We start from the raw sequence: 24,807 nt of genomic DNA on the forward strand, positions 1-24,807 counted from the left end.
GCTGTTGCATCACGGTCGTTGTGAATTGCAATATTTTTTCGATGCCTTGTGATTTTCTTTAATTTATGCATGCAATTATTTGGAACTTAGCCAAAAAAGCCACTTTCACAATGCCTGCAAGACTGTAAATCCCATCTCGACAACACCATGTGGCGCTTGGCCAGAAAAACAATATGACTGTATGAAAAAAGCAAAGTTGCAAGATTTATACCTTCTGTTTTTTTATTTTCCATGCTTCCAATAAGGTCCCTGAACGCACCAGCGTGTTTACTCGTCGCCTATTGGTCCGTCCTGCTCCCACTTTGGTCCAATCACAGCGCAGAGAGGGGAGGGTCAGAAGCGCGCGCCCCACCTTGTTTCGGTCACGTGACGGGAGCTTACGAAGATGGTGGAAGTTTCTTCTTCCTTGAGGTGAAGCCCCGACTGAAACCCAAACATCCCGCCGACGGAGGGCTGGGAGCTCACTGCAGCGCGGCCAGTTTGGTGTCACAGCGTCCTTTCGGATCCGGGTAAGTGGTCGGAGCCTGATAACCTCTCTCCCACCGGTGGTTATTTGTTGTTTCGCAGCCGTTGGACTTTGGGATTTCCTGCCAGCCATGATGATGATGATGATGATGATGACACGGGCTAGCGGGCTAGCTTGTAGCCGGGCTTGTGATGGCAGCAGGTTGTCACTGCTGGTGTCCAGCTGACATTCAACACGTACTCAGCAACTCCTGCCAACACACCGAGAGTGTAAACACACACTTTGTTTAGTGTCACTGCGGTTTATTGGCTAAACAGGACACGTTGTTCCTCAATGTAGGGCTAGCTAAGTTAGCGTTAGCTCGGTATCTGCTCCTAGTTGGATTAAATTATGTAATCTTTACCAACATTTTTAGCTTATATTAAAGCCAGCTTAGCGTCAGTGGGATAGCTAATGATCACACGTAGGTGATCGTTGTCTGTGGTTAACACACACGCTGGCTAGCGCAGTTAGAGGTAACTTAAAGAGTTGTTTTTCCCTAGCCATGTGTTTTTATATGGAGAGAGCAGTACGCCAAACTCCATTTAATATTTGGTCGTTTTATGTTGCCACGCACTTTAAGTCACGAACACAGAATACAAGACTTTTTAAATACGACAGATTGAAAAGTAGTATGAAACAAGCTGGCAAGCGGCAATAAGAGGAACTAGATTTAAAAATGATCGCTGCGTCTTCAACCGAGCAAAGTGAACAAGTTGTAAAACATGTTTTGCTGATATAAGCACAACGGCTGTGAGTGTCTCCTACAAGCAGCTGTTCTGACTGCATAGTTGTCTGTTTGGATAATTGTAGTTATGTGGGAGAAACAGAGAGGACTAAAGACAGTGTTTTTTTTATTATGTCACAGTTGTTAGTCATCTGCAACTTGGCAAGATTGGCTGTGTTGGTTTAAGTTACCCCAAATATTCAGTAATCTGGTGACCTGTGAGAAATGTGTGTAGTGTAATCGTGACATCTCCAACACGATCTCTTTACCTTAATTTAAGAAATCATGTGTATCTTTCATTGGAGATTTAGTCTGTCATCAGAAGACAGACTCTTGAGTTTTGTTTCCTCGAAGCACCAAAATAGAAAAACCAGTTTGTCCATTTATCTTGTGATCATAGGAAGTTGGTAATTGCGATGGTATGTTTTGGCAATATGCACCATTTATTTGCGCACTTAGTCATGTCTGGAAAATAGTTTATCCCTTTATGAGGTAGCCAGTCCAAGGAGTTAACAGTTTAGAGAAAACACGCATAGTCTTTTGCTGATCTTTGGGATGATATTGTTCAGACTGGGCTCTTCAGGGGTAACTTAAACTCTGGGTCAGTTGCCGTGGTAACTGACCCAGAGTTACCATGGTAACTGACTCTGGTGAACCTCACCTGGCAGGTTTTCATCAACAAACCTTCCTCTCTGTCTCGTCCCTCTTACAGAGCCAGACATGCTGCTTTATTTCCTTATTTATTCAGTTCAAATTGAGGCGTATTAATCAGGGGAGGTTTGCAGTAGAAGTCAGAATCACAATCCTGGTTGGATATTTATTACTCATCTATAATTACAGCATGTGCTGTCATTTCTATTCTCTCTCTCTTTTTTTAAATACATTTTATTCACATTGACTCTGAAAATTGGTTGGGAAAAACCCCCCACTCATGATATGGTTGGTCATTAGGCTTGAACAACAACTCTGAGTGAGCAGGATTGTCATGCAGCTGCCGAATGTAGTTTGAAAGTGAGTTTTAGAGTCTGAATGTGTTTTAACAGCATTTCAGAAACTGTTCAAATTGACTACATTTGTTTAAGTAGCTGAAAGAAAACCACTGATCCAAGTCCAAGTCGATTTCTGAAATGTAATATCCTCTGTCTTTTTAACCTTGACGCCTTTTCAAATGCAAATCGCCAAATACATTATTAGTGGATCAGATTGTGAGCTTACGATCGTGCATCTCCATCTTAGATCTGTCCATTTTTTAAACCTTTAGCTGTAATTTTCATCTTAGGTTGTGGACTCGAGTGATTATGCCCATCAGATTAAAGCTGAATAAATATATTTAAAAAGCTAGGGCCTAATACACAATCAGATTCCGCTGCTTTATAATCATGTAGGAAAACGTAAGTCTGGTAAATGATGATTTATTGCACAACACTGCAGAAAACTTATTTACACTTTTCCTTCCTCTGATTCAGGCTATTTATTAAGAATGATGTGCACAGTCTGCATACACATGCATTAATATCTGTATGTCCATGGAATTAAAATGGAGGCTCTGCCTTTTATTTACCTGTTGCCACGTTGAATCATAGTGTCGAAGCTCGATTGATGATGGACCGTGAACGTGCTTTTATCAGGTTCAGCCTACTCAGAGTTGATTGAACAAACTGTCATCAGCTGATGACACCGACTGCTTTCTGAAACAGGCCCCAGGTGCACAAAACGCTGAGAGAACACACTCGGAGCTGTATAGCCAAGAGAATGTGAGATATGAGCTCAAATTCAATTTAAAATGCCTCACAGAATGACCAAACACAATTCACTGGCCTGTGGATGATGTTATGTGGCTGGTTTTAAAAAATCCAAGGCAGGTCAACGAAGAGTTTAATATTCAGCAAAAAACCCTCATCTACCAAACACAGTCAGCCTGTTTGTGAGGCTGCAAAGTCAGCAGCTCCAATTAATTATTGACAGAGACCAAAGCAGTAGCCAAAGTGAAAGTTTACCCAGGAGCTCCTCACTTTCTCCTGCTCTGTCATGTGCATAGTGGACGAGATAGACTGAGGAACATGCATTATTCACCGCAACTGACCAGATTGTAGGAAAGATCTTAGCATGTGATTCCTATGCCAGCGTTTCCCTTTCCTATCTGAGTTCATATCTGTTGACATGCCTGCTTTTTGATTTAGACTGATGTTTACTTATCTTAAGGGAAACTTAACACTGTTGTCTTAAAATAACATTTCTACTACATCTACACACTGTAAAAATGTTCAAGAGATCTAAAACTGAAAGCATAAACAGCAGATGCTGTTTTTTTTTTTTTTTACAAATGATTGGGTAAGTTCATGGTACTTTTTATAATGACTTCACTAAGAGACATGCTGGAAAATGCAGGGAGTCACTAGCGGAAGCAGAAGTTAATGCCTCGGGAAAATAGTGTCGACTCCAGCCTCTTGCGGTAAAGTGGAATACCTAGATAATGATGGATGGATTGGTAGAAATAAACAATAAAAAGTAAGTATTTGTTAAGAACAGCATCTAGTTGCAACCTTTCTGCATTCACTTGTTGACATTTGCAGACACTTTGTGGTTCTGTTTGCAGTCACGTGTATTTGGCCCTCAGGCACAGGCTGTATTTTGGAGTTTAAGTTGAAGACGCAGACTGCAGGCCTGAACGTTGTCTCCTTCTACTACCTAAAATGATGGTGCAACGTCTGTGTGAATCACTTAATCATCAGCAGTAACTGTTACAAGAGTGGCAGCCTTGTTTAACTTGATGTTAGGAGTTTGCAGTCAGTTTGATCTTTTATTGCTGTTTTAAATGCAAATGTTAACGGCTGATAATGTTGTTTTAGTGCCGAGGATAGATTCCAGGAAGAGGAGACGCGGTATACATGAAGCCTCTCCATCTATTTAAATGGATGAGGACTGTTGCATTAAATCACATTCATTTGGCAGGTGTTTTTGTCCAGAATGACTTGCAGTAGAGCTCCAAAGCAAAAAGAGTTAGATGTCATTTAAATACAATATTAGTTATATGTCACGTTGCTGAGGGCTTCATGAGGTATTGTGGTGTCGGTGAGCTACATTTCACCTGGTCGAGACTGGATCATTCACTGTTTTTCTTGTATTGTCAATAAAACCATGAAAATAAATAAATAAAAACAGAAAAATAAGAGACAGCTTTATTTTTATTCTGCAAGTGGAAACAGATGAAATGTTTGTGCACAGTCAAGTGACACGAATGCAGGAGAAACAGGCATTTAGAGGCGACAAGAAGACTGCAATTATATGTCGTTTATGGTTGTGCTGACCATAATTTGCTTTATGCCTCTTGCCGTAGAATTGTATGATTTTTTTTTTTGTACTTGTTAATAGTTGTCATAGTTACTGTCATTTTTGCAAGTCTTTCATAATGTGGGCTAAATACTGATCCAAATGATCTCATCATGCTGCAGATCTGCAGCAGTGGTGAACAAATTTGTCACCACCCTAATGATTTTGTCTGTGCTGCAGGCCTTCATCCCAGCCCTATGTCATGGCCAGTGGAGTCACCAAGTCGGGCACTTCCAATGGTTACCCTATGAAGGCACAGCTGCAAATCATTGGTACGTCTTCACTCTCTTTCAAAAAGATTTTCTCAAACGTTTAATTTCTGTGTAATGTTGTTCTGATTTTATATGCAGTGTTAGGTCACTTAGAAAATAATAATGACAGACCTTTTTTTATATAACACAGGGGAGTTGTGGCGGATATTAACAGTAATGACAGCTGAATTCTGTGTAGCGGCTTCAGTTTCAGGGTCCAGGTATTGTGCGTGCTGCCTCACTGTCACACTGTCACGGCTGGGCAATAGAGCAAAACATACAAATCTTTATTCTATAATTTCATAATGCTGCCAGTTTGGAGGTAGTTTCCTGATAATGACTGAAGCTTGTAGAAAGTGAAAGTGTCCATTAGTTAGAATTAAGACTATGATTTAACAACATAAAAAATGAGAATAGCACAATGTAACTGTTTAACTGTACAAACATGGCTTGGTAAAGAATGTATTTTGTGATTTAAAAAAAAAAAGAATATGTTGAATAACTTCTAAATCTAAGCATTTCTATTTGCTAACATTCTTTATCTGCCTTAAGAAAACTATATAAGTTAGCTAGTTTGATTATTCATATTCTCAGTGTTACGTCCCGCTGTGATGAAACATATTCAGATTTGTTGGGTGTCCCGTCTTGGAAGGCACCAACCATGGGTGTATTTTGCAGACGGTCTTAACATTTGCTTCACTGCTTTTGAGATATCCAAACCAGTTTTGTATAACTGACTTTATGTCACCTTTTATGTCATCAATTCCCTCCGTTTTGGTGGATATCGCAAGTTCACTTAGTGCCTCTTAGTTTCACTCGTGTTTTTCACTTTCTTCACCGGTAGCTCAAACAATGGTTTGTGGTAGGAAATGGGATCATGCTTTGACTTGCAAGCCACAAGCTGCAGACTAACCTACTTTTGTTGCATTTATTAAGGCCACGCCGTTTGATCTATCAATATCGAGTAAAAGTCCAGCCTTTATCATTGTTATGGACATAAACTTTATCACGAACCCATATCAGGATCGTTTTATCATCTAGCCTTAAACAGATTTCGTAGCTGTTGCTTTTCATTAAAAATGTGTGCTATACATAGTATTTCTCTGTTCCTGAATTATTGTTATCCTTTTCTTCTGTTTTTCTGCACCATCATGGCTGACTGTCTGCTTGCATGTCTCCTTCTCCCTGTCTCCCTGTTTCAGTGCTATCAGCAAAACTAAAAGAGAACAAGAAAAACTGGTTCGGCCCCAGTCCCTACGTGGAAGTGACAGTCGACGGCCAGTCCAAGAAAACAGAGAAATGCAACAACACCCACAGCCCCAAATGGAAGCAGCCGCTCACTGTGTGAGTCAAAGTCCTGCCAAGGTTACCAGACCCATGTGACATGTCGTCACATTTATGACGTATTTAAGATGCAGATTTTCGGGCTGTTGTGCCGCCTGCATGCTGGGATTTGCCACATAGGATATAGAGGGAATTCTAATGTTTGAATGATCAGAGGAAAAAGACAGTTTACTTAGCTTTGACAGACATCTCAGCCTAATTATGAGTCACCCTGTTGTGTTAAATGCCACCAGTCTGGTTCTCCAGGAACAAAGAAACCCTATTCTTTACAGAAGCTTCTTCTCTCAGGTTTGACTCCAGCACAGATTTTATCTGCACACATTGAAGTTTTGCCTCTATATCTTTGAAAGGGCTTTTTGTTAAAGTCCTGGTATAACACCTGTTGAGTTACAAACCGTTCAGGTAACTAAATCTGTTGTCCGTTGGTGACTGGCCATTATTGATACAGTATAAGAAATGTTGAAGGCTCTTAAGGAAAAAGTAGAGGCAGTTTTATCAGTATCAGCTGCTGTAAGTTGCTTATCACAAATGTTGTAGTACTTAGCATACAGAACAAACATACCAAAGCATACAGCACATAGTGATCGTAGTAGTCAATCACAGGTATGACGTCGTAATCACTACCTGAGCTGCTGGGAAATACAGTTCAACTCAACTGTACAAACATTTGCACAAGTCTGTTGATGGCCTTAGTGTAACAAACCATGGCGGCTGCTCATTAGATTGCTAATATTCCCCTAGAGCTTCAATTAGGTGATTAACGAAGTCAGTGTAGTTAATTTGATTTTGCCTTTGAGGAAGATGTGTATCTTGAAAAATGACTGCTGATTGTAGTGTTTGGCATTGCATGTCATCATTTCCTCAGAAAACTGTTCAGACCTTGAGGCGTTTCACTAAAGCAAAAATGCAAAAATAGGCTTTCTTATAATTGTGTAAAATTGCTGGTATAACATGTGATCTTGATCAAAATGTCATGCCTGCCTGCAGCAGTTTCCTTTCCAGATGAGTCACCAGGACGGGAAGTATTTTCTGTTGGTGTGACTCTGAGTTCAGGATAATGGTGGTAGTACAGTTAAAGAAAGTATTCGCTATCTCTAAGTGGCTGGCACTTACAAGGAAAATGCCACACAGCGGTGAGAGAGTTCGTTTACAGGAATCCTGTTTCTAAACATATACTGTACACTGCAGTCACACCACTCGACATCCTGCAGTCCCACATATTCACACATCAGATGTCCTCTTAATTTTAGATCCAGGATCTTTTGCTGTGCGCAGCGACCTTCTTAATATAGAGCTCTCCTACGGTTTCTCTTGGACCCATGGCTGCAGGGTTATTACATAACAAGTGTTTACTATGGGATGTAATCTGACCTGAGCCCATGTGTCCACAAATGTTTTTTTCCTGGGGGCGCTGAGGGTGCGAGCTAAACAACTGTCATAGTGATGGTTATAGACACTCGCTGTCCCCGAATAGCTCCTATACTTTATTGTCTGTTGATTCCTTTCACGACAAGACAAAGACTTGCTGCTCCCACAGCCACAGTGGCTGATGGGTCACCGTTTTACCTAGATAGGTACACCTAAATAGGTGTTTGAAAAGAACCTAATAACAGCAGTGTGGCACCCGCCGAAAGGACCGATTCATTAGAGAAAGTGGCTGAAGCTGAAGTAAATCTTTCATCCTTGTTGCTGTCAGTAATACCACTTTGTTTCACAATGTCATTTGAACTAACTGCAGATGTCAGGTGGTCGGAGCTGTGACATCAAGCTGTCTTTCTTCACGTTTTGCAGTCTGTTATTGCGGGAATCACCAGATCACCGGTTTCCTGCTGAAAAAGAGGAAATGGTGCTCACTGAAGGGCTCACTGTTGCTGAACTGTGGTTGAAGTCCTGATAGCTAGACCCCGGAGGGCATTCTGAAATTAGAGAAGAGCAAGGCACTGCTCTTTCTGTCGTCCAAAAATATCATTGCTTTGCACGTATGTACTGAATCATTTGTTTCAACAGGATCGTGACTCCATTCAGCAAACTGGTGTTTCGCGTGTGGAGCCACCAGACCCTGAAGTCAGATGTGCTGCTGGGCATGGCCATGCTGGACGTCAGTGACATGCTCAAGTCTAATGACATGAAAAGTGAGTGGATCACACACACACACACACACACACACACACACACACACACACACACACACACACACACACACACACACACACACACACACACACAAACACGCAAACACGCAAACACATTCTTATCTTTCAATAGTTGTGAGGACATAATTAATTCCTTCGCCCCTTATCCTAACCTTATGCAGAGGACACCAGTTGACCACCACCTTCATGAGGCTCAGGACACATTCACATACACACTGTTAAAAGAACGTGGTCTTATGTGGCTCACACCACCTCTGAAGGTGGTCTGGTGGTGGAGCGATCAGATCTCAGCGCAGCCTCAGTGCGTCTCGCATGCATTCACAATTGAACTTAGAGCTGTCCACTTGGATCACAAAACATGCGCGTTAATGCCTGGTCTGAACGGAGCTGGTCTGACCTTCAGTGTGCAGAAGCCTTGAATCAAAGCATCCTCTTTTCTTCCTGCGAGAAGCTCATATCTTTTCTCTCTCACAGAGATAAATAAGAGAGCTCGTCTCTGGAGGAAAGAGGAATGATGTGACAGCTTAGGTGTACTTTGTTATGAGTGCTTGTACTGTAGAAACGAAAAGGATCTTTGTCAAGACTCAACACTTTTTTTTGTCTAAGATTTGAGTGTAACTTAACTCTTTGGCCTTTTGTCTTATGAAGACACAAAAAAAACTAATACATTCTGAAAGGTAGCTTTTTTTTTTTAAATCAACTTCATTACAGAAATTTCTACAATAGTATTGGGTCACCTTCAGTCTTCGGTGTGGGTAGATGATTAATTTCCAGTGTCCAAAATATTTATATATATAAAAAAAAATTTTTAAATACATTTTTAATTTGATTTATAGATTCCTACAAATTTGATTTATTTTGATTTTAAATCCTCCTGGATGATTGAATGCCAGTTTCAACAAATGATATTTGTGGGCAGTTGTACAGTTGTTACGACTAATCAAATCCATATTGACTCTTCTCCACTTAAAACCAAACAAATATTAATGCTGCAAGCTAGACCTCAAACCGTCCTCTGTTTGATGTAAGAGCCCTGCAGAGGCTCTTGTCTGTTGGTAAAAGTGTCATCATGTCATGTGAAACTATTCAGTACTAATCTAAGCATTGTTTTTCACGATTTGCATCCGAAGTTCATGTTGTTCAGTATGATCTTGGTCTGAAAAACGCCTTTTTGTTTCACAAAACGTTGGACGTAATGAGGACATGCTTGTCAGGCGGTGTGGCAGTGTTTCTTTGGTTTTCCTGTTGATGAAGTTTGAGTTTCTGAAGGTGGAGCTTTTGTCTGTTCAGTTGTTGCGGCTCTTAACACCAACTTACCAGTTCTTCTTTCATTTATTTCAAACTGCTTTTGCAGCTGCCAGAAATGTAAAATGCATCAGCTACTGCGTCCCAGAGGTTTTAGCAAAGAGCTGTCTCGTAGCAGTCTGATGTGGTACAGGTTGATGCAACTGTGTTACAGCTGTAGAAATTACAGGATTCATTTTAATCAAACCAACTCTGTCTGGGTTATCAAAGATCAGGAAAGTCTAAATTGCAGCAATCAAAGCATTTACAGATGTGGTTTGTGAGATTTCTGTAGAACAAGAAATAAATCATTGAGGCACTCCATATAAGGTTCTTGTCAGAGGCTGCTGTTTATCGTCACCCCCCCTTTTTCTCTGCTTAACTTTTAAGCTGTTTATCTTTGGCTTGTTTCTCTGCCTGGTTATTTTTTATGCATTGACCCTGTCCAGCAGTGCTAATGATGGAGACCTCTGGGTACAAATCACATGTCAGGATGATGTTCCATGTCAGAGCGGGAAACGTCATAACTTTCCAATTTAAACTTTAACTTGTGTTTGTAACAAATGAGCTACTGTACAACAGCAGCTCTAACTATGTTGTCTCGTTCCTCTCATTTAATTAGATGATTTACCGATATTTAACTGTAATGTTTCTCTACACTGAGCTAACTAAAAGACCAATAGTATTGTTGTGCAGCGGTGACACTGAAAATATTCTATAAAGTCAATAGGTGAATGATAAGTTAATTCTTTAAGTATGTGTTGAACTGCTACTGCTACTATAGTAAAACTAAAGGGGACAATAGACCTTGTCACTGATTGGCTCATGGTAATCCTGCATAATTAACAGCAGGCCTTATATTTCATTTGTCGCTGTGTTACACTGACTCTGTCTGACTCCAGCCCTCTTGTATTGTTGTCGTCTCATTGCAGTCTCTGAGGTGGTGCAGACCTTGCACCTGTGTACAGACAGGGACCAGTCAGATGTGGTGGGAGACCTGTCTGTCTGCCTGGACGGCATGACTGTCGACCCCGAGATGTTTGCCTCCGCTGAGGCCAACCACCACAGTGAGTCATGGGAGAGCCACAAGCTGGACACAGATTACATCTAAAACATGCAGGCCGGTTTGAACATTTTCTAGTTTATCCTATCTGTCATTTACACTGTTGATACAGTCATTCTACCGCACTGGTCTAGTTAAGATGTGCCAAGAAAACAGGAAATGAGGACATTTGTTAATGGTTCAAGCATGTGGGGTAAACACAAATGTATTTATATCAACAGGTTTTTACTGGTTTGTTATGTGTGAACACAAACTTTCTACTTGTGCTCTAAGCTTCTAATTTACTTGTGTTGTGCTGTTTTTCTTCTTCAGATACCACAAACGGGGAATCCCAACCTAACGGGGATCATGCCATTAGGTACAGTATCTATACCCATCCTTCTATTTTTTTCTGCTTTATTTCTCTTTTATTTATTTATTTCCGTCCACCCTCTTTCCTCACAGGCGGAGTCGAGACAGTTCTCCAGCTGTGGATGGTGTAGAGCACAGGTCTTCTCCCGGCGGTCGGAGGTCAGCGAACAGCACAGGGTCTCCCTCCGTGTCATCGGGGAGCTCGAGGCCCCTCCGACCACCCAGGCCCTCCAGACCTCCTCCTCCGACCCCCCGCAGGCCCACCTCTTCACCAGGTCAGACATTTACTGAAGGAAGGTGTGATCTGTTCTAGACACTTTTCAACTAAGAACAAGAGGGAAACTAAGGTCAAGGGCTCCTCTTCCTACGCTGACTGTGTCACAATTCCTTTTGGCGCCATGTTCACATGAGGCAACAATGAGGAACAGCACAAATAATTAGACTCAGATGTGTCCGTGTTCTGGCTTTGAAGAGACAAATTGTTCTTTCATTAATGTTGTTTCTTTGCCAACTCAACCTGCAAAGCCAGCTCACTTTGACACTTTGTTATTGGTCTGGATATCTCTGATTTAACTCTGTGTGATGTCTGACTCTTTCCTCAGCGTCCAGCAACGGCTCTGCACCAGCTGATGGCAGTGATGGCCAGTCGGGTTCTGATACACCAGTGCGAACACCAGCCACAGGACCCTCATCAGCCCCAGACTCGAGTCCATCGGCTGGCTCAGACAGGAACTCCACATCGGGTGCCAGTTCTGGAGCCGCACCAACCAGACAGCCTGTCACCCCTGCTGTCACTCCCAGGGTCCCCACTGTCAACTCTGGACCGCTGCCCCCTGGGTTAGCTCTCATTCTGTTGCTTTTTTGCACAACAGTATATGCTTCTGATAGAAATGCCACCAATACCTGTAATATTTGGCACAATATTTATTGTGTGATCTTGCGATGTCATGCTGAGCGATAACATTATTACAGTGCCGTAGCCAAACTGCTTTGTATAATGAACAAAGAAACGGAACAAAGAGAGAGTGCAACACAAAGTTCAGGAAGAAAATGATTAATCATTCAGAGGAGCATGTTGCAAAGAAACTAGGTCATCTTTGAGTCTATCAAACTCTGAGATAACATTTGCTCCAGTCCATCGAAAAGACAGCAATGAGGCAAAGTTTAGTCAGCAGTTTGATAATAATTCCTGAAGCCATATGTGGATAAATGGAAGTGTGAGCATGTTATGAGCACACGGGTGTGTTGGTGTGAGGATGACAGCAGAGTGGGATTACTCGTTGGTTTGGTTTAGATTTCACATCAAACCCTCACTGAGATCAGGAAATGGATAAATAAACACACAAAGCTGTTGTGTGTGCGGGCACAAGTGACGAATGAAAAAGAAATGGCGGACACATACACAGCATTATTCTAACAGCGTCATCATTAAAAAGACAGACTGTTACTTTTTCATCTGTGGAAAACAACACAGGTGTTTTAACATGATTACGCCTGAGAGTTTGTCACTTATGGCATTTTATATTTTTACTGAGGTTAACGGAGGTAACTAATCCCCTCTGTTACTGCTGTCATCATCACAGCTGTTTTGTTGCTGTCATTGTGACGACATCATGACCTTCACTGGCTATGAGCCGCTTTTGCGGTCAGATGACTTCATGGTGCGATAGCTGTTTTAAATCCACAGATAACCTTAATGGCTCTAGCTGTGCACCAGCCACAGCCAGTTTAACCTAATGCCCTCAATTTTATTGCTGCTGTTTTATGTAGGTGGGAGCAGAGGGTGGATCAGAACGGCCGGCTCTATTTTGTCGATCATGTGGAAAAGAGAACAACTTGGGAACGCCCTGAACCACTGCCTGCTGGGTAAAACCTACTTCCCTTTTGAACTTTCTCTTTCTCTTCTTTTCCTTTTAAAGTTTGTAGAATTCAAATCTGCTTGTAGATCCAATAAAACCGTTCATCTTAAAACGATACACATGGGCTCACGTCCTGTTTTAAGAGCCTGGCTATGTTATTCACTGATCTTGTTATTTAAAGTAGCATCTGGCCTCCACTTTGGACATTGTCTCCCACAGATCATCTAACTAGCAGATATGTCAGCCACACGTGTATAGAATCATTATCAGAATGAATTGGGCAAGATGCCAGCTGAAAGACAGCATTGCATTTGAGGAATAACTACCTGTCTTTTTCTCTCAGTGATTTCTGGTTAAACTGTCACCAATAGCACCATGTTTAACCCTTTCTTGTCTTCTTTAACATTTAACACATAACGTTTTTTTTTTTTAAACTTTCCTGACATGTTTGGTTATTAAATGCCGTTTTACCAACTTTTAAAATCCAGTATCTCATTATTAATAATTGGTTTACATAGTGCATAAATTCTTTCAGATCAGAGCCAGTCTACCTGTGATCACTCTTTTCCTCTCTCCCATTGTCTTTCCTCCTTTCATTTGTCTCCAGCTGGGAGCGTCGTGTTGACCAGATGGGGCGAGTCTACTTTGTTGATCACATCACACGAACCACCACGTGGCAGCGCCCCACAATGGAGACGGTGCGAAACTATGAGCAGTGGCAGCACCAGCGCAGCCAGCTACAGGGCGCCATGCAGCAGTTCAACCAGAGGTTCATATTCGGGGTGAGACTTCCTCTTTAGTGATGTGGCCACTGATAAACCACAATATGATTATTATTATCATATAGCCTTTAACTGCCATCTCATGATCCTGTGTTTGATGAAACAGACATCCTTCATGAGTTTAAGAGAGTTTTGCAGGTTAGAAATTTCTGCCTAATGCTGAAACGTCAGTACATTTACCAGTATCATCGCACAGTGTAACTGTTGAAGATGATAATCGTCTTTACATGTGACTCCTCCCTCGTAATGTGTCCTGCTAAACTGAGGCACCTCCGTTTGTTTGTGCATCAACACTTGCAACTCACTGCTTTTTGATTCATGTGAATTATTCTTGTTCTCTGCCGTGTAGGTCCAAGATCAGGTCACAGCCCCTCAGAATAAGGAGTTTGATCCTCTTGGCCCTCTGCCACATGGATGGGGTAAGAACGTTAAGACTTTTCAAATAAAATACACAGACTACGGAGGGTTTGATGTTATTCAGATGTACTAATGTTTGCCTGAGGTACTTCACATAACTTTTCAGGGGCTCATTTATATTAAGTATATGAATGAGTCGTTATCTTTGGTTATGGCAGATTAATTTACTATGTACAATATCCATAACAACATACAACACACCAGAGTGTACCTTTTTTTTAAATGAATGATGTAGGCAGTTTCACTTCTGGTAAAATACAACAAACCTAAGACAGGAACAGTTTAATTTTCATACAGAAAGATTTTCTGTAGACTGCATGTTGCCTGAGAGGGGGAAAAAAAATCATTAACCTAAAAAACTTTAAGTTAAAAGAAGTTTTAAGTTTAAGTGGGCGCCCTGAATTTCCGCTTTTTAATGAGTGCGTACAAGTTAATGAATCGACTCATTGATTGATTGTCTTTTCAGAGAAGAGAACGGACACGAATGGCAGAGTTTATTTTGTACATCACCCTACACGGACAACACAGTGGGAGGACCCACGAACACAGGGGTTAGTTTGTGTGTGTTTGCATATTCTGCTACTGACACCTCAGATAACCTGCATATCAGATGAACAGTCCAATGCCTTGTACATATGACACATGGTTATGCATATGACACCATAGATATGTTTATTGTATCTTTTTAGATTCTCCAGAAAGATTTCATCGCCAAATGTTGATGTCATGTCATTTTTAGGTTGCTGAACGAGAAGCCACTTCCAGAGGGCTGGGAGATGAGGTTCACTGTAGATGGTATCCCCTACTTCGTAGACCACAACAAGAAAACGACCACCTACATCGACCCTCGCACTGGAAAGTCATCACTGTATGTCCTCCACCATTTTGTTTACTACTTCCTCAAACATCTGGTCAGTAACCTGCAGATAACTGTCATTGTCAACTTTCAACATCAGACATCGTTAAACATCATTAAAACATCACACAAGCTGATTAGAGGAGATACTCCACTACTAATGAAGAGCCAGTTCATCCCCACACTAAATACTGTAATAATAATACTGCTAGGTACGTTTTAGCTTTTTGGCTCTATTATAATGTCTGCAGGCATAGCACCATGATGTTTTTATCAACATAAACATATTTCCTCTTTTCAAAACATATTCTGAGGCAATTGGCCTCCTTTTGTAACTATTATATCTAATAGATCTAATATGATACATATCTATTATATGATACATGTTGCGTGCTGTGGCGTCACTGGCTTTAGTTTTTCCAGTACGTCCGCATGCCTGAAATAAATAAGTGATGTGTGTCTCCAGCCGGAGAAAAAGCACTCAGCGCTTGTGCCATAATGTCATGAATTAATTAGCTATTAGTTAATATAAAATATTAACTCTATTAGGATAGGATTTGATTTGTCATCAAACCAAAGTGTTTCTTAGCTTCGCTTGTATTTGATTCGTATTAGTGACCATACAGCACTTTACCAGGTAGCTCTTTTCTTTCAGATAGTTACTAGTAATCTGTACTTAAATGAGTCACTGCCTCTAAAAACACCCCTCTCTATATTCAGAACTTGTGATGACAAAGGGAAACCTCGTCTGTCTGGCTTTCATTCTGTCATTCTCACAGACGTAACACCTGTATTCTTGACTTGTGAGCATAACATGACAGGAGCTCAATCGCCTTTTTTTCCAGCTCCTGCAGTGGTAAAACCGGTTTGGTAAATAATTGAGGATAAGAATGTGACAGCATAAACATACAGGAGCAACAATACAGGAGTAACATACTGGCCAAATAACCTTGATAAATGTACACCGGTGCAGTTAACATTTAACATGTTAAAATAACATTTTGTAACATTTTAAAATGTCTTTCTGTGCTTCTTTCCCCTCCCAGTGAAAACGGACCTCAGATCACCTACGTTCGAGACTTTAAAGCCAAAGTACAGTACTTCCGATTCTGGTGCCAGGTAAGAGTCCCAAGATATATACATATACAAGATCTCCCTGAGCGCATGTTTCTGCCCCAGATCAATCAGGAAAAGCACCAGAAGCATCAGTAGACTGCTTTAACTTATTCCTTATTTAGAGGGAGCTACTTTGAGTTATTGGATATAACATGGAAGGATTCTGCAGTCATGTCCTGCTGGAAGACTTGAACCTGTAATTTCACTGATTGGCACCCTTCAACCACAAAGCAAGAACTGATGAGAGAAATATAGTTTCATACAGTCTATGATTATACCAGCAATATTGTGTGTATCCCATATATTTAGAAACTATGACCCTTCAGTGTTATTGAATTTTGAATGCCTCATGATCTGACCATGTTCATTACAACCCCCCCCCCCCCCCCCCCCCCTATCTCCAGCAACTGTCAATGCCTCAACACATCAAGATCACCGTCTCCAGGAAAACCCTGTTTGAGGACTCCTTCCAGCAGGTAAAGTGACCTGCGTTGTCACTTGGAGCTCACTGAACTCTAACCTAAATGTAATCAATACCTGCTCGTCTTTAAAATCCTGTTCAAATGGTACATTTTTTAGTGCCAAAGGGATTTGGGTAACATAACTTCTCTTAGAACATCTTTTCTGATTTAGGGAGGATCTTTTATCCCTTATTACCTCATCCCTTCTTTTATTACCCTTCTATTGATTAGACTTTGATTTTGGCCTCTTGCTGGCAGCTTTTGCAGGATAAATGAAGTGTTTTGCTGCTCAGTGTACTGTAAAATGTTGTGGTGATTTGCTCTTGATGTGCTCAGAACCGCAGCAGTGTTTAAGATAATGTGCTCAAGCAGTTAATAAAAACTGTAACATCCCCAGCGCGCTCGGTTTCTGATGTGCAATGCGGTGAATCCATCAATACTTTGTCTCTATTTTAGATAATGAGCTTCAATGCTCAAGATCTACGAAGAAGACTATGGATCATCTTCCCTGGAGAGGAAGGCCTCGACTACGGAGGAGTTGCAAGGTCACTTAGAAAATAGCTGAACACAAATGGTGTTACATGTGCGCTCACGGGTAGTGAGGAAACTGTCTCCTGGTGTTTCATGATTGTTTATGCACATCTGCACTAAATGGAATGCTCCCTGCTGTTCAGCATGTGAGCTAGCTGTTAGCTAGCTAGCTTCGTTGTACCGCCCTCTCATTTCAGTGGTGTCTTCTCTTACAGGGAGTGGTTCTTCCTGTTGTCCCACGAGGTTTTGAACCCCATGTACTGCCTGTTTGAATACGCCGGTAAAGATAACTACTGTCTGCAGATCAACCCTGCTTCCTACATCAACCCGGACCACCTCAAGTATTTCAAGTTCATAGGACGCTTCATCGCCATGGTTGGTGATTTTTGAATGTGTTGGTCTATATTAATTAGCAGGTCATTGTAAGAGTGGTTTTAGGGTTTTGGACTGTATAGAGAAACATTTCCTACTCGGCAACTTGTGAAAGAAATGACGCACTGTGTGTTTCTGTCCTTCAGGCCCTCTTCCATGGCAAGTTCATCGACACTGGTTTCTCTCTGCCGTTTTATAAACGCATCTTAAACAAGCCGCTGGCCCTCAAAGACCTGGAGTCAATAGACCCGGAGTTCTACAACTCCCTTATATGGATTAAGTGAGTACACTTTAAAAGAGGTGGTAGTCTACTTCTACAGCAAGTTAAACAATTTAGAGCTTTCGTTTGTACATGCGTTTAAGTCAGTGAGCAAACTACAGGAATGAAATCTCACTTTGTTGAACTATAACATTTAATCTTAAATGATAACTCTCAAGCACTCAAGTTTTTTTTTAAAAGTTAGGACACCACCTGGACACATTTTTTACCAAATAAGGTCGGAAGTGAGTAAGTTTGATTTTGACCAATTGGACTGGATTTTAATGTTAATAGGTCCTTATCAATTTAGGGACCATTCAATATTACTGACTGGTCCTTTAATATTGTATCTCTGTCAGTGTCAAGTATTATTCTAGATTTGAGTTCCCATCTCTGCTACAGTACATCCTGTCATAGAAGCTTGTAGAGCAACTCAAAATACACTTTAGAGGTCCTCTGAGTTTGGCCGCCCCTCGGTTACAACTTGATAGTTTTGACTGATGCTGTAAGTCCGCCATGTTTGTCAAACACCTATTATTATGAGTGCAGGACATTACAGAGCATTGGTCTATAAATGGATGACGCACAGCGTAATTGTTGTTGCCGCTCTGCAGGGATAACGACATCGAGGAGTGCGGGCTGGAGATGTTTTTCTCTGTTGACAAAGAGATCCTAGGGGAGATCTCCACCCATGAGCTGAAACCAGGAGGAGGCGACATCCAAGTCACTGAGGAGAACAAGGAGGAGTACATCAGGTGGGTTTGTTTAGGAGTGATGCAGTCATTTTCAGTCAGTAATACTTTTATTATAGAGGATTATATGTCCGGTTGATTATACCACGTGTCTCAGGCTCAGGTACTGTACTGACGTGGTAGAGTGTAATATAGTGTAACGGTGTAATAATGTGTACTGTGTCCCCTGCAGGCTGGTAGCAGAGTGGAGGCTGTCCAGAGGAGTGGAAGAGCAGACGCAGGCTTTCTTTGAAGGCTTCAATGAGGTCCTCCCTCAGCAGTACCTGCAGTACTTTGACGCTAAAGAACTCGAGGTACGGATGAACCAGGAACTCATTTTTCGCAGTTTTTTTTTTCCAGATGAATAAAACGATCCTTTGAACTTTAATAACTTGTTCCGTGTTACAGGTGATGCTGTGCGGTATGCAGGAGATCGACCTGGCAGACTGGCAGAGAAACACCATCTACAGGCACTACGCTCGAAGCAGCAAACAGATCATCTGGTTCTGGCAGGTCAGTGTGCACCAGCAGCTGACTTTACTGTGATGTCCAGAGACATTAAGGATATGAGGATTATAGTTTTAATGGTGTAACAAGTCCAAACTAATATACAGTAGTCCTTCGCTATAACACGGTTCACCTTTCGTGGTCTCGCTGTTTCGCTGATTTTTTTAGTGCAATTTTGCATGCTTTTTTTTTTACAGTGTATGAACGCGCATTGTGTTCTGCGTCCTGATTGGCTAAGGGACTGTAGACCAATGTCAATCAATCTCCTCCGTGCCGTGTCTCTGTACAGGACAGAAAGTGTTTGGCTTGCCAAATTTACATAAATGTTCAATCGCTAGCAGTGTGACTTTTAAGTGCTGCCTGTCTGCGAGACAAACAAACAAGTCAAACAAGAGATAAATGTGAGAAAATGTTAATGCCTGTCTGAGAAAAGTGTATAAACTGTATGGTGAGGGGTTTTACAGCCTTAAAATATATAGAATAATTGTAAAAAATAAAGCTGATTTCTCCTCTTGCGGGTTATTTTTAGAACGTAACCCCAATAAACGAGGGACCACTGTACTGTGATGTGAGCCTTGATCTATGTTACTCATGTTCTGTTACTATCATTATTACACATTTATGTAGTAATATATTGACGGTTTCATGCCTATTTTTAAGTAATGGTATGTTTTGAAATCATTGCAATTTAAAAAGTCAATCAGCGGGTAAGTGGTGGTACTTATTTGTGAACCTGAACCTGAACCCAATAAGCCCAGGAAGTAAATCATTCATCGTTGGAATAGAGAAAGAGAAAGGCTTTATACTTTGTGGCTCCTGATAAATTTGAAAACATTTGGTGATGTTTTTTTTTCAATCATGCTAAAAACATCACACTCTACATTGAATTCCATAAACAATGGCCACAGTTTTTCCTCCTTTTGTGTAGAACTTATATTATTATTGGTACATTAAAAATCAAAAATACTAAAAACATTGTTAAACACATCTTTCCCCACTCTGTCATTTTATCTTACTCATAGTTTATTCAATTTATAATCTTTCTAATGACATTTAAGTGTCTTTAAACGGTCTGCCACTTTGTCCTGCAGTTTATAAAGGAGATGGACAATGAGAAGAGGATGAGACTGCTGCAGTTTGTCTCCGGTACCTGTCGCCTGCCTGTAGGAGGATTTGCCGACCTCATGGGTAATAATTACAGCGACGTTACCTTTCCAAACTGAGATGACATAAGCTCCAAGCCTCATTCAAACAGTGTAGAGTTGTAGTGTTTTACATTTTCTGTGAACTTGTTCATCTTCGTCTGTCTTTTTTTTGTCTGGGTTCTGTCATTTCCAGTCCTCAGCATGTTGTCTATAAAAATAATACAATTTGTTTTGACATTTAGAACAATAGTGTTTGTCAGCTTTAAAACCAGAACACATTGTGTGCTTGCAGCTAACATAAGTCCATTGGTTTTAAACCGTGGCCCAATTTTTACATATTTTGGGTTCAAAATGACTTGGAGGTACCAAAAGTTTGTTTGGTTTGGTCCCGTTGATCACCCTCGCCGACAGCCACCAATGGACTGCGAATTAGCCACAGTGGCTACAACGTAATGCTTTGGGGCAACTAATATCCTCAGTACGTCCCCTAAAACTGCTTGATTTTGCCACTGACAGACTCGGATTGTTATTCAAAGTGTCTGAAACACCACAGAAAGGATCCCTACAGAGATGGACCTTTATTATTTAACCAGAAACCACTCTACAAAGACACAAGACTCTATTGACAAAAGCAGAACCTCGCAGAACACAGGAGTTTCTGGTCTTAGTTGGTTTGTGGTAGGAACAAAACTTTCCGTGCATACCGGTCATTTCGAACCCAAAATATGTCAAAGATATCCTATAAGCTTTATTTAACCATAATCGTTATAGCTCTTGCTGACCTGTGCTTCACTTTACAGGAAGCAATGGCCCCCAGAAGTTCTGTATTGAGAAGGTTGGAAAAGAAAACTGGCTTCCCAGAAGTCACACGTGGTGAGTTGTGGATCAAACCCCAAAAGCTGACGTAGTTACTTAACTGACTAAGCTTTTTAGTCACATTCCTATTGTCAGTGCTATAGTCACTGTTAGTACGTTGGTTGCTCTTTGTGTCTCTCTCTCTCTCTCTCTCTCTCTCTCTCTCTCTCTCTCTCTCTCTCTCTCTCTCTCTCTCTCTCTCTCTCTCTCTCTCTCTCTCTCTCTCTCTCTCTCTCTCTCTCTCTCTCTCTCTCTCTCTCTCTCTCTCTCTCTCTCTCTCTCTCTGTCCAAACTCCACCCAACACAGACCCCTACAGAAGCCGCCCACATTGAGCCTGAGTCTGTTCCAGGTTTCTTCCCGTTAAAGGGGAGTTCTTCCTCCACTGTTGCTTAATATAACATCTGATTCTGCTCATGTGGGGATTCTTGAATCCTTAATTTTGAGTTCCTGAATCGTTGGGTCTCTCTCTAATTAAAGAGTTTGGTCTAGACCTGCTCTTTATGGAAAGCGTCTTGAGATAATGCTATTGTGAATTGGCGCTCTATAAATAAAGATTGATTGATTGATTGATTGACTAAGCTACGGTTGGACCAAGTCTGTTTTGTAGCTCTTCAGGAAGCTGGCTGTAGTGTTTCACGCTTTTAGTTTGCTTTAGTTTGCTTTTTTTCACGCTTTTGAAGTCTCACCTTGAGTAAACATCAGAGGAAAGTAAAACACAGTATTTCTTTCTTTTTACTTTCCCAGCTTCAACAGACTGGACTTGCCTCCCTACAAGAGCTACGAGCAACTGAAGGAGAAGCTGATGTTTGCCATCGAGGAGACGGAAGGCTTCGGACAGGAGTGAGGAAAAACCAGGAGGAGTTTAAATAGTGGGTGCGGTAGTCTGAATGAATAAAGACTGCAAGTGTTCAAATCAGGGAGCCTCTTCAGAAAAGGCTGGTGTTTCGTGTGTTTGTGCTCATGCATGCACGCACGCACACACCTTTATGGTACTTCTGTGGGTGCGTATGTGAGACCGTTGCCTGCATGCTGTTGCAAAGGAGCCGGGATTCGCATCTGCCGCGGACACCATGCTCGCAGCAGGCCTCTCGATGCTTGATTGGTACGTGAAAATTTTGTATTCTTTTAAACCAAAACACAGACAGCTGCTCCTGTCTCTCGGAATGTGCGGCAAATTATGCATGGGATCCTGAAAACTCGCCCTCTGCGACATCTGTTTAATGGGACTGCGGTAGTTTTTCCTCCCCACATGAAATCACACAGTGGCAGAGAACAGAGTGGCCTCAGGCCCACTTTCAAAATCTCATAACCAGAGGTGTTACATTTTAAGGCAAGATGATCAGGTGTGCTTTCTTTTTTTTTTTTTTTTTCCCCAAAAACAGGGTTATGTTTCATCAAATTACTAACTTTGTTGTTCTAAGATTGTTTGTTGCGTTGGAATGAGTTGCATCCACTTGATTATCGTTCCTCATCACGTCCTGGACTCTCTCACACTTTGATCTACATCTCTACTCACGACTAAAGTGGATCCTTGTTTTTTGTTTTTTTTTTGAAGTGAACAGTAATAAATTACAATATAAGGTGAGATAAATTCAGACTTGGTGAATTTATAAGAAGGAGTGCTCCAAATTAACGCTTAAATAACAAACAATCTCGGTGCTTCAAAGAGATTTGGGAGACATGCCTAATTTAAGGAACAAGAGCAATACAGCTTTGTATTCCTGGTTCTATAGTATTTGATCTGTGAATCACTTAATGATTGTGAAAAGTGTTGTAAGCTGCACGACTTATAGCGGCGGGAAATGTGGAAGACTTCAACAGAGCTTAAACTGACCCTAGTTTTATAGGGTCGTGGTTTGTGTGCTGTGATGCAGAATGGGACGTCTTGGGAGTAGAGCATTCTGGGAGAATCCTGTTCGTTATTCATCTAAATATCAGCTTCACTCATTTTTTTTTTTTTTTTAAACATTTTACATCTTCTTTCTTTTAATTCATGGGGTGGTCTTTTTAAAAACAAGATCCTGAAGTAAGTATTTTACAGTATTGTTAAGTGTATTCAGTACTCAAGATAAATGTACTTAAAAAAATTGAAAAACACCAAATGCAATTCGAGTTTTTAGTTTTGGTAAAAAAATCTGAAATGACATTTTGAATGCATACTTGCAAACTCACAAACAAGCTGCATGTAGCTACTCATACTCGAGTAGCATTTGAAGTTGTGCGATAAACCTTATTTTAACTCTTCTCTTGCCTCACAGCAAACCAAAAAAAATTAACGGGAAAAATAAATAACGTCTTTGTGAATTTAAGAATCTCTGTCAAACAAGTGCAGTGCGCTACTTAAAATGTTTGACTTCTCTTTGACACTTCCAGTAACATTTTACCTCTTTGAGTATTTTCCGCTTCGTGAATCCTACTTTCTCTGATGTCATTTGCAGTTTTACAGACAAAGTTACTGCTCAGAAATTGAAGGGATTGGGGCTCGAGCTGCCAGATCGTGCGGTTGCTCACCTTGGACTGTCCTTTTGAATTAATTCCACACTGAAATGAAAGGTGTGGTTACTGAGGAACATTGGATTCAGGTGGTGTTAATCTGACAAAGCACAGCACTTTTAAAAACAAAAAAAACAAACAAAAAAAACTCCACGTTCTTTTCTTGCAGCATGTGGAGCATCCAGTCCTGGTTGTTGGTAACTCTGGGCTCTTTGTGTCCACGTGTTGGGTGAGGTGTTTGTCATTAGCCTTCAGGTAGCCTTATTTCCACCCTCAGGCATCAGGTATCCTTTTTAGCAACTCAGTCCCAGCAAAGGTGGTCGACCACATTGGATTTACGGTCAAATTAATACTCTGGACAGACGTAAGCAGAACCAAGAACTCCTCTTGGTTCTGTATTAATTTGGAAGAAAATGCAACCAGTGAGGAAAATTGTAAGACTTTAGCTGATGACACGTGGCCTGTTTTCGTAACTTTTGTAACTGTGACTTCAGCTGGGATAACAACTACTGAGACAAAGCCAGTGTAATATAATGAATGTATCATGAGGAAAAGTTGAAGTTGCCTATTTACATTTTTGCCTCAGATTGTTGCCCCTGAGTGTTTTAATCTTGTTCTGGGTCGATCACATATTAAAATCCCAGGGACACGGTAGTTAAGCAAATATGTAAATATCATAATTCATAGCTTTTTTTCTTTTTTTTTTTTCTTTGCTCTCCAGACTTTTCCATGTACAACTAAACCACGGTCACTCTCCTGTATATGAAAACAAGCTGTAAATGGTGTCGATAACAAATTTTCTTTTGTAAAGGAAAGGTTTTAATAAGAGGTTTATGGTAACACTATATTTTCTTTTCCCTGGTTAATTTCTGATGTACATGACAGATGTGTAATATAGGAATTGTCACCTTAATAAATTAAATCAAAAATGTGTGTTTGTGCCTTGAATGAACTAAAGAATCAAACATTGTTTGTTACTATGCGTCACACTGTAAATTTCTATTTTATTAATGAGTATGATGTGCGGTCGTTGCTACCAGTATCGACAGCTCGGTCACCTTAAGGGACTTCGCTGCATCCAGATTTTATATAGTTGTTACTCTGTCGGTGCACAGGAACACATTATGATAATGGTTTGTAGGATTTGAGAGCCTTCACCACTTTGGACTCGAATACACTGGTGGATGTAAACGTTTCTCTGTGCTCTCACTGAGGTAGTCTGAGAAAACTAGGAAATCGGCAGATGAAGTGGAAGTTAGTGAGGATAGTTAAGAGAGACTGTACGCCAACAAATTTATCAAACTGAAATGTCAGATGGATCAAACATAACAGTAAAATAACAGAGCAGAGGGTGGAATTTTACTGAATGCAAGAACATTTATATGGACATAAATAAAATATATACTGAGATGTT

At 40.9% G+C, this 24,807-nt stretch overlaps 1 protein-coding gene across 1 annotated transcript; it reads left to right on the forward strand.

Annotated features, from left to right (window-relative positions):
• Window positions 1–377: 377 nt before the first annotated feature.
• On the forward strand, window positions 378–24,301 carry itchb (itchy E3 ubiquitin protein ligase b). The gene is made up of 24 exons (XM_070838816.1): window positions 378–509; window positions 4,743–4,834; window positions 6,016–6,157; window positions 8,165–8,289; window positions 10,527–10,661; window positions 10,970–11,015; window positions 11,102–11,283; window positions 11,611–11,845; window positions 12,779–12,874; window positions 13,475–13,649; window positions 13,999–14,068; window positions 14,533–14,617; window positions 14,806–14,934; window positions 15,969–16,041; window positions 16,443–16,514; window positions 16,956–17,044; window positions 17,246–17,405; window positions 17,549–17,682; window positions 18,276–18,416; window positions 18,586–18,706; window positions 18,801–18,905; window positions 19,991–20,087; window positions 20,845–20,917; window positions 21,645–24,301. Exons 2-24 carry the CDS (start codon window positions 4,765–4,767, stop codon window positions 21,742–21,744), a joined length of 2,655 nt encoding a protein of 884 aa, XP_070694917.1. The 5' UTR covers window positions 378–509; window positions 4,743–4,764; the 3' UTR covers window positions 21,745–24,301.
• The last annotated feature ends 506 nt before the right edge of the window (window positions 24,302–24,807 follow it).

This window comes from Pempheris klunzingeri, chromosome 11 (assembly GCF_042242105.1).
Source record: "Pempheris klunzingeri isolate RE-2024b chromosome 11, fPemKlu1.hap1, whole genome shotgun sequence".
In the NCBI taxonomy this organism is placed as follows: Eukaryota; Metazoa; Chordata; class Actinopteri; order Acropomatiformes; family Pempheridae; genus Pempheris; species Pempheris klunzingeri.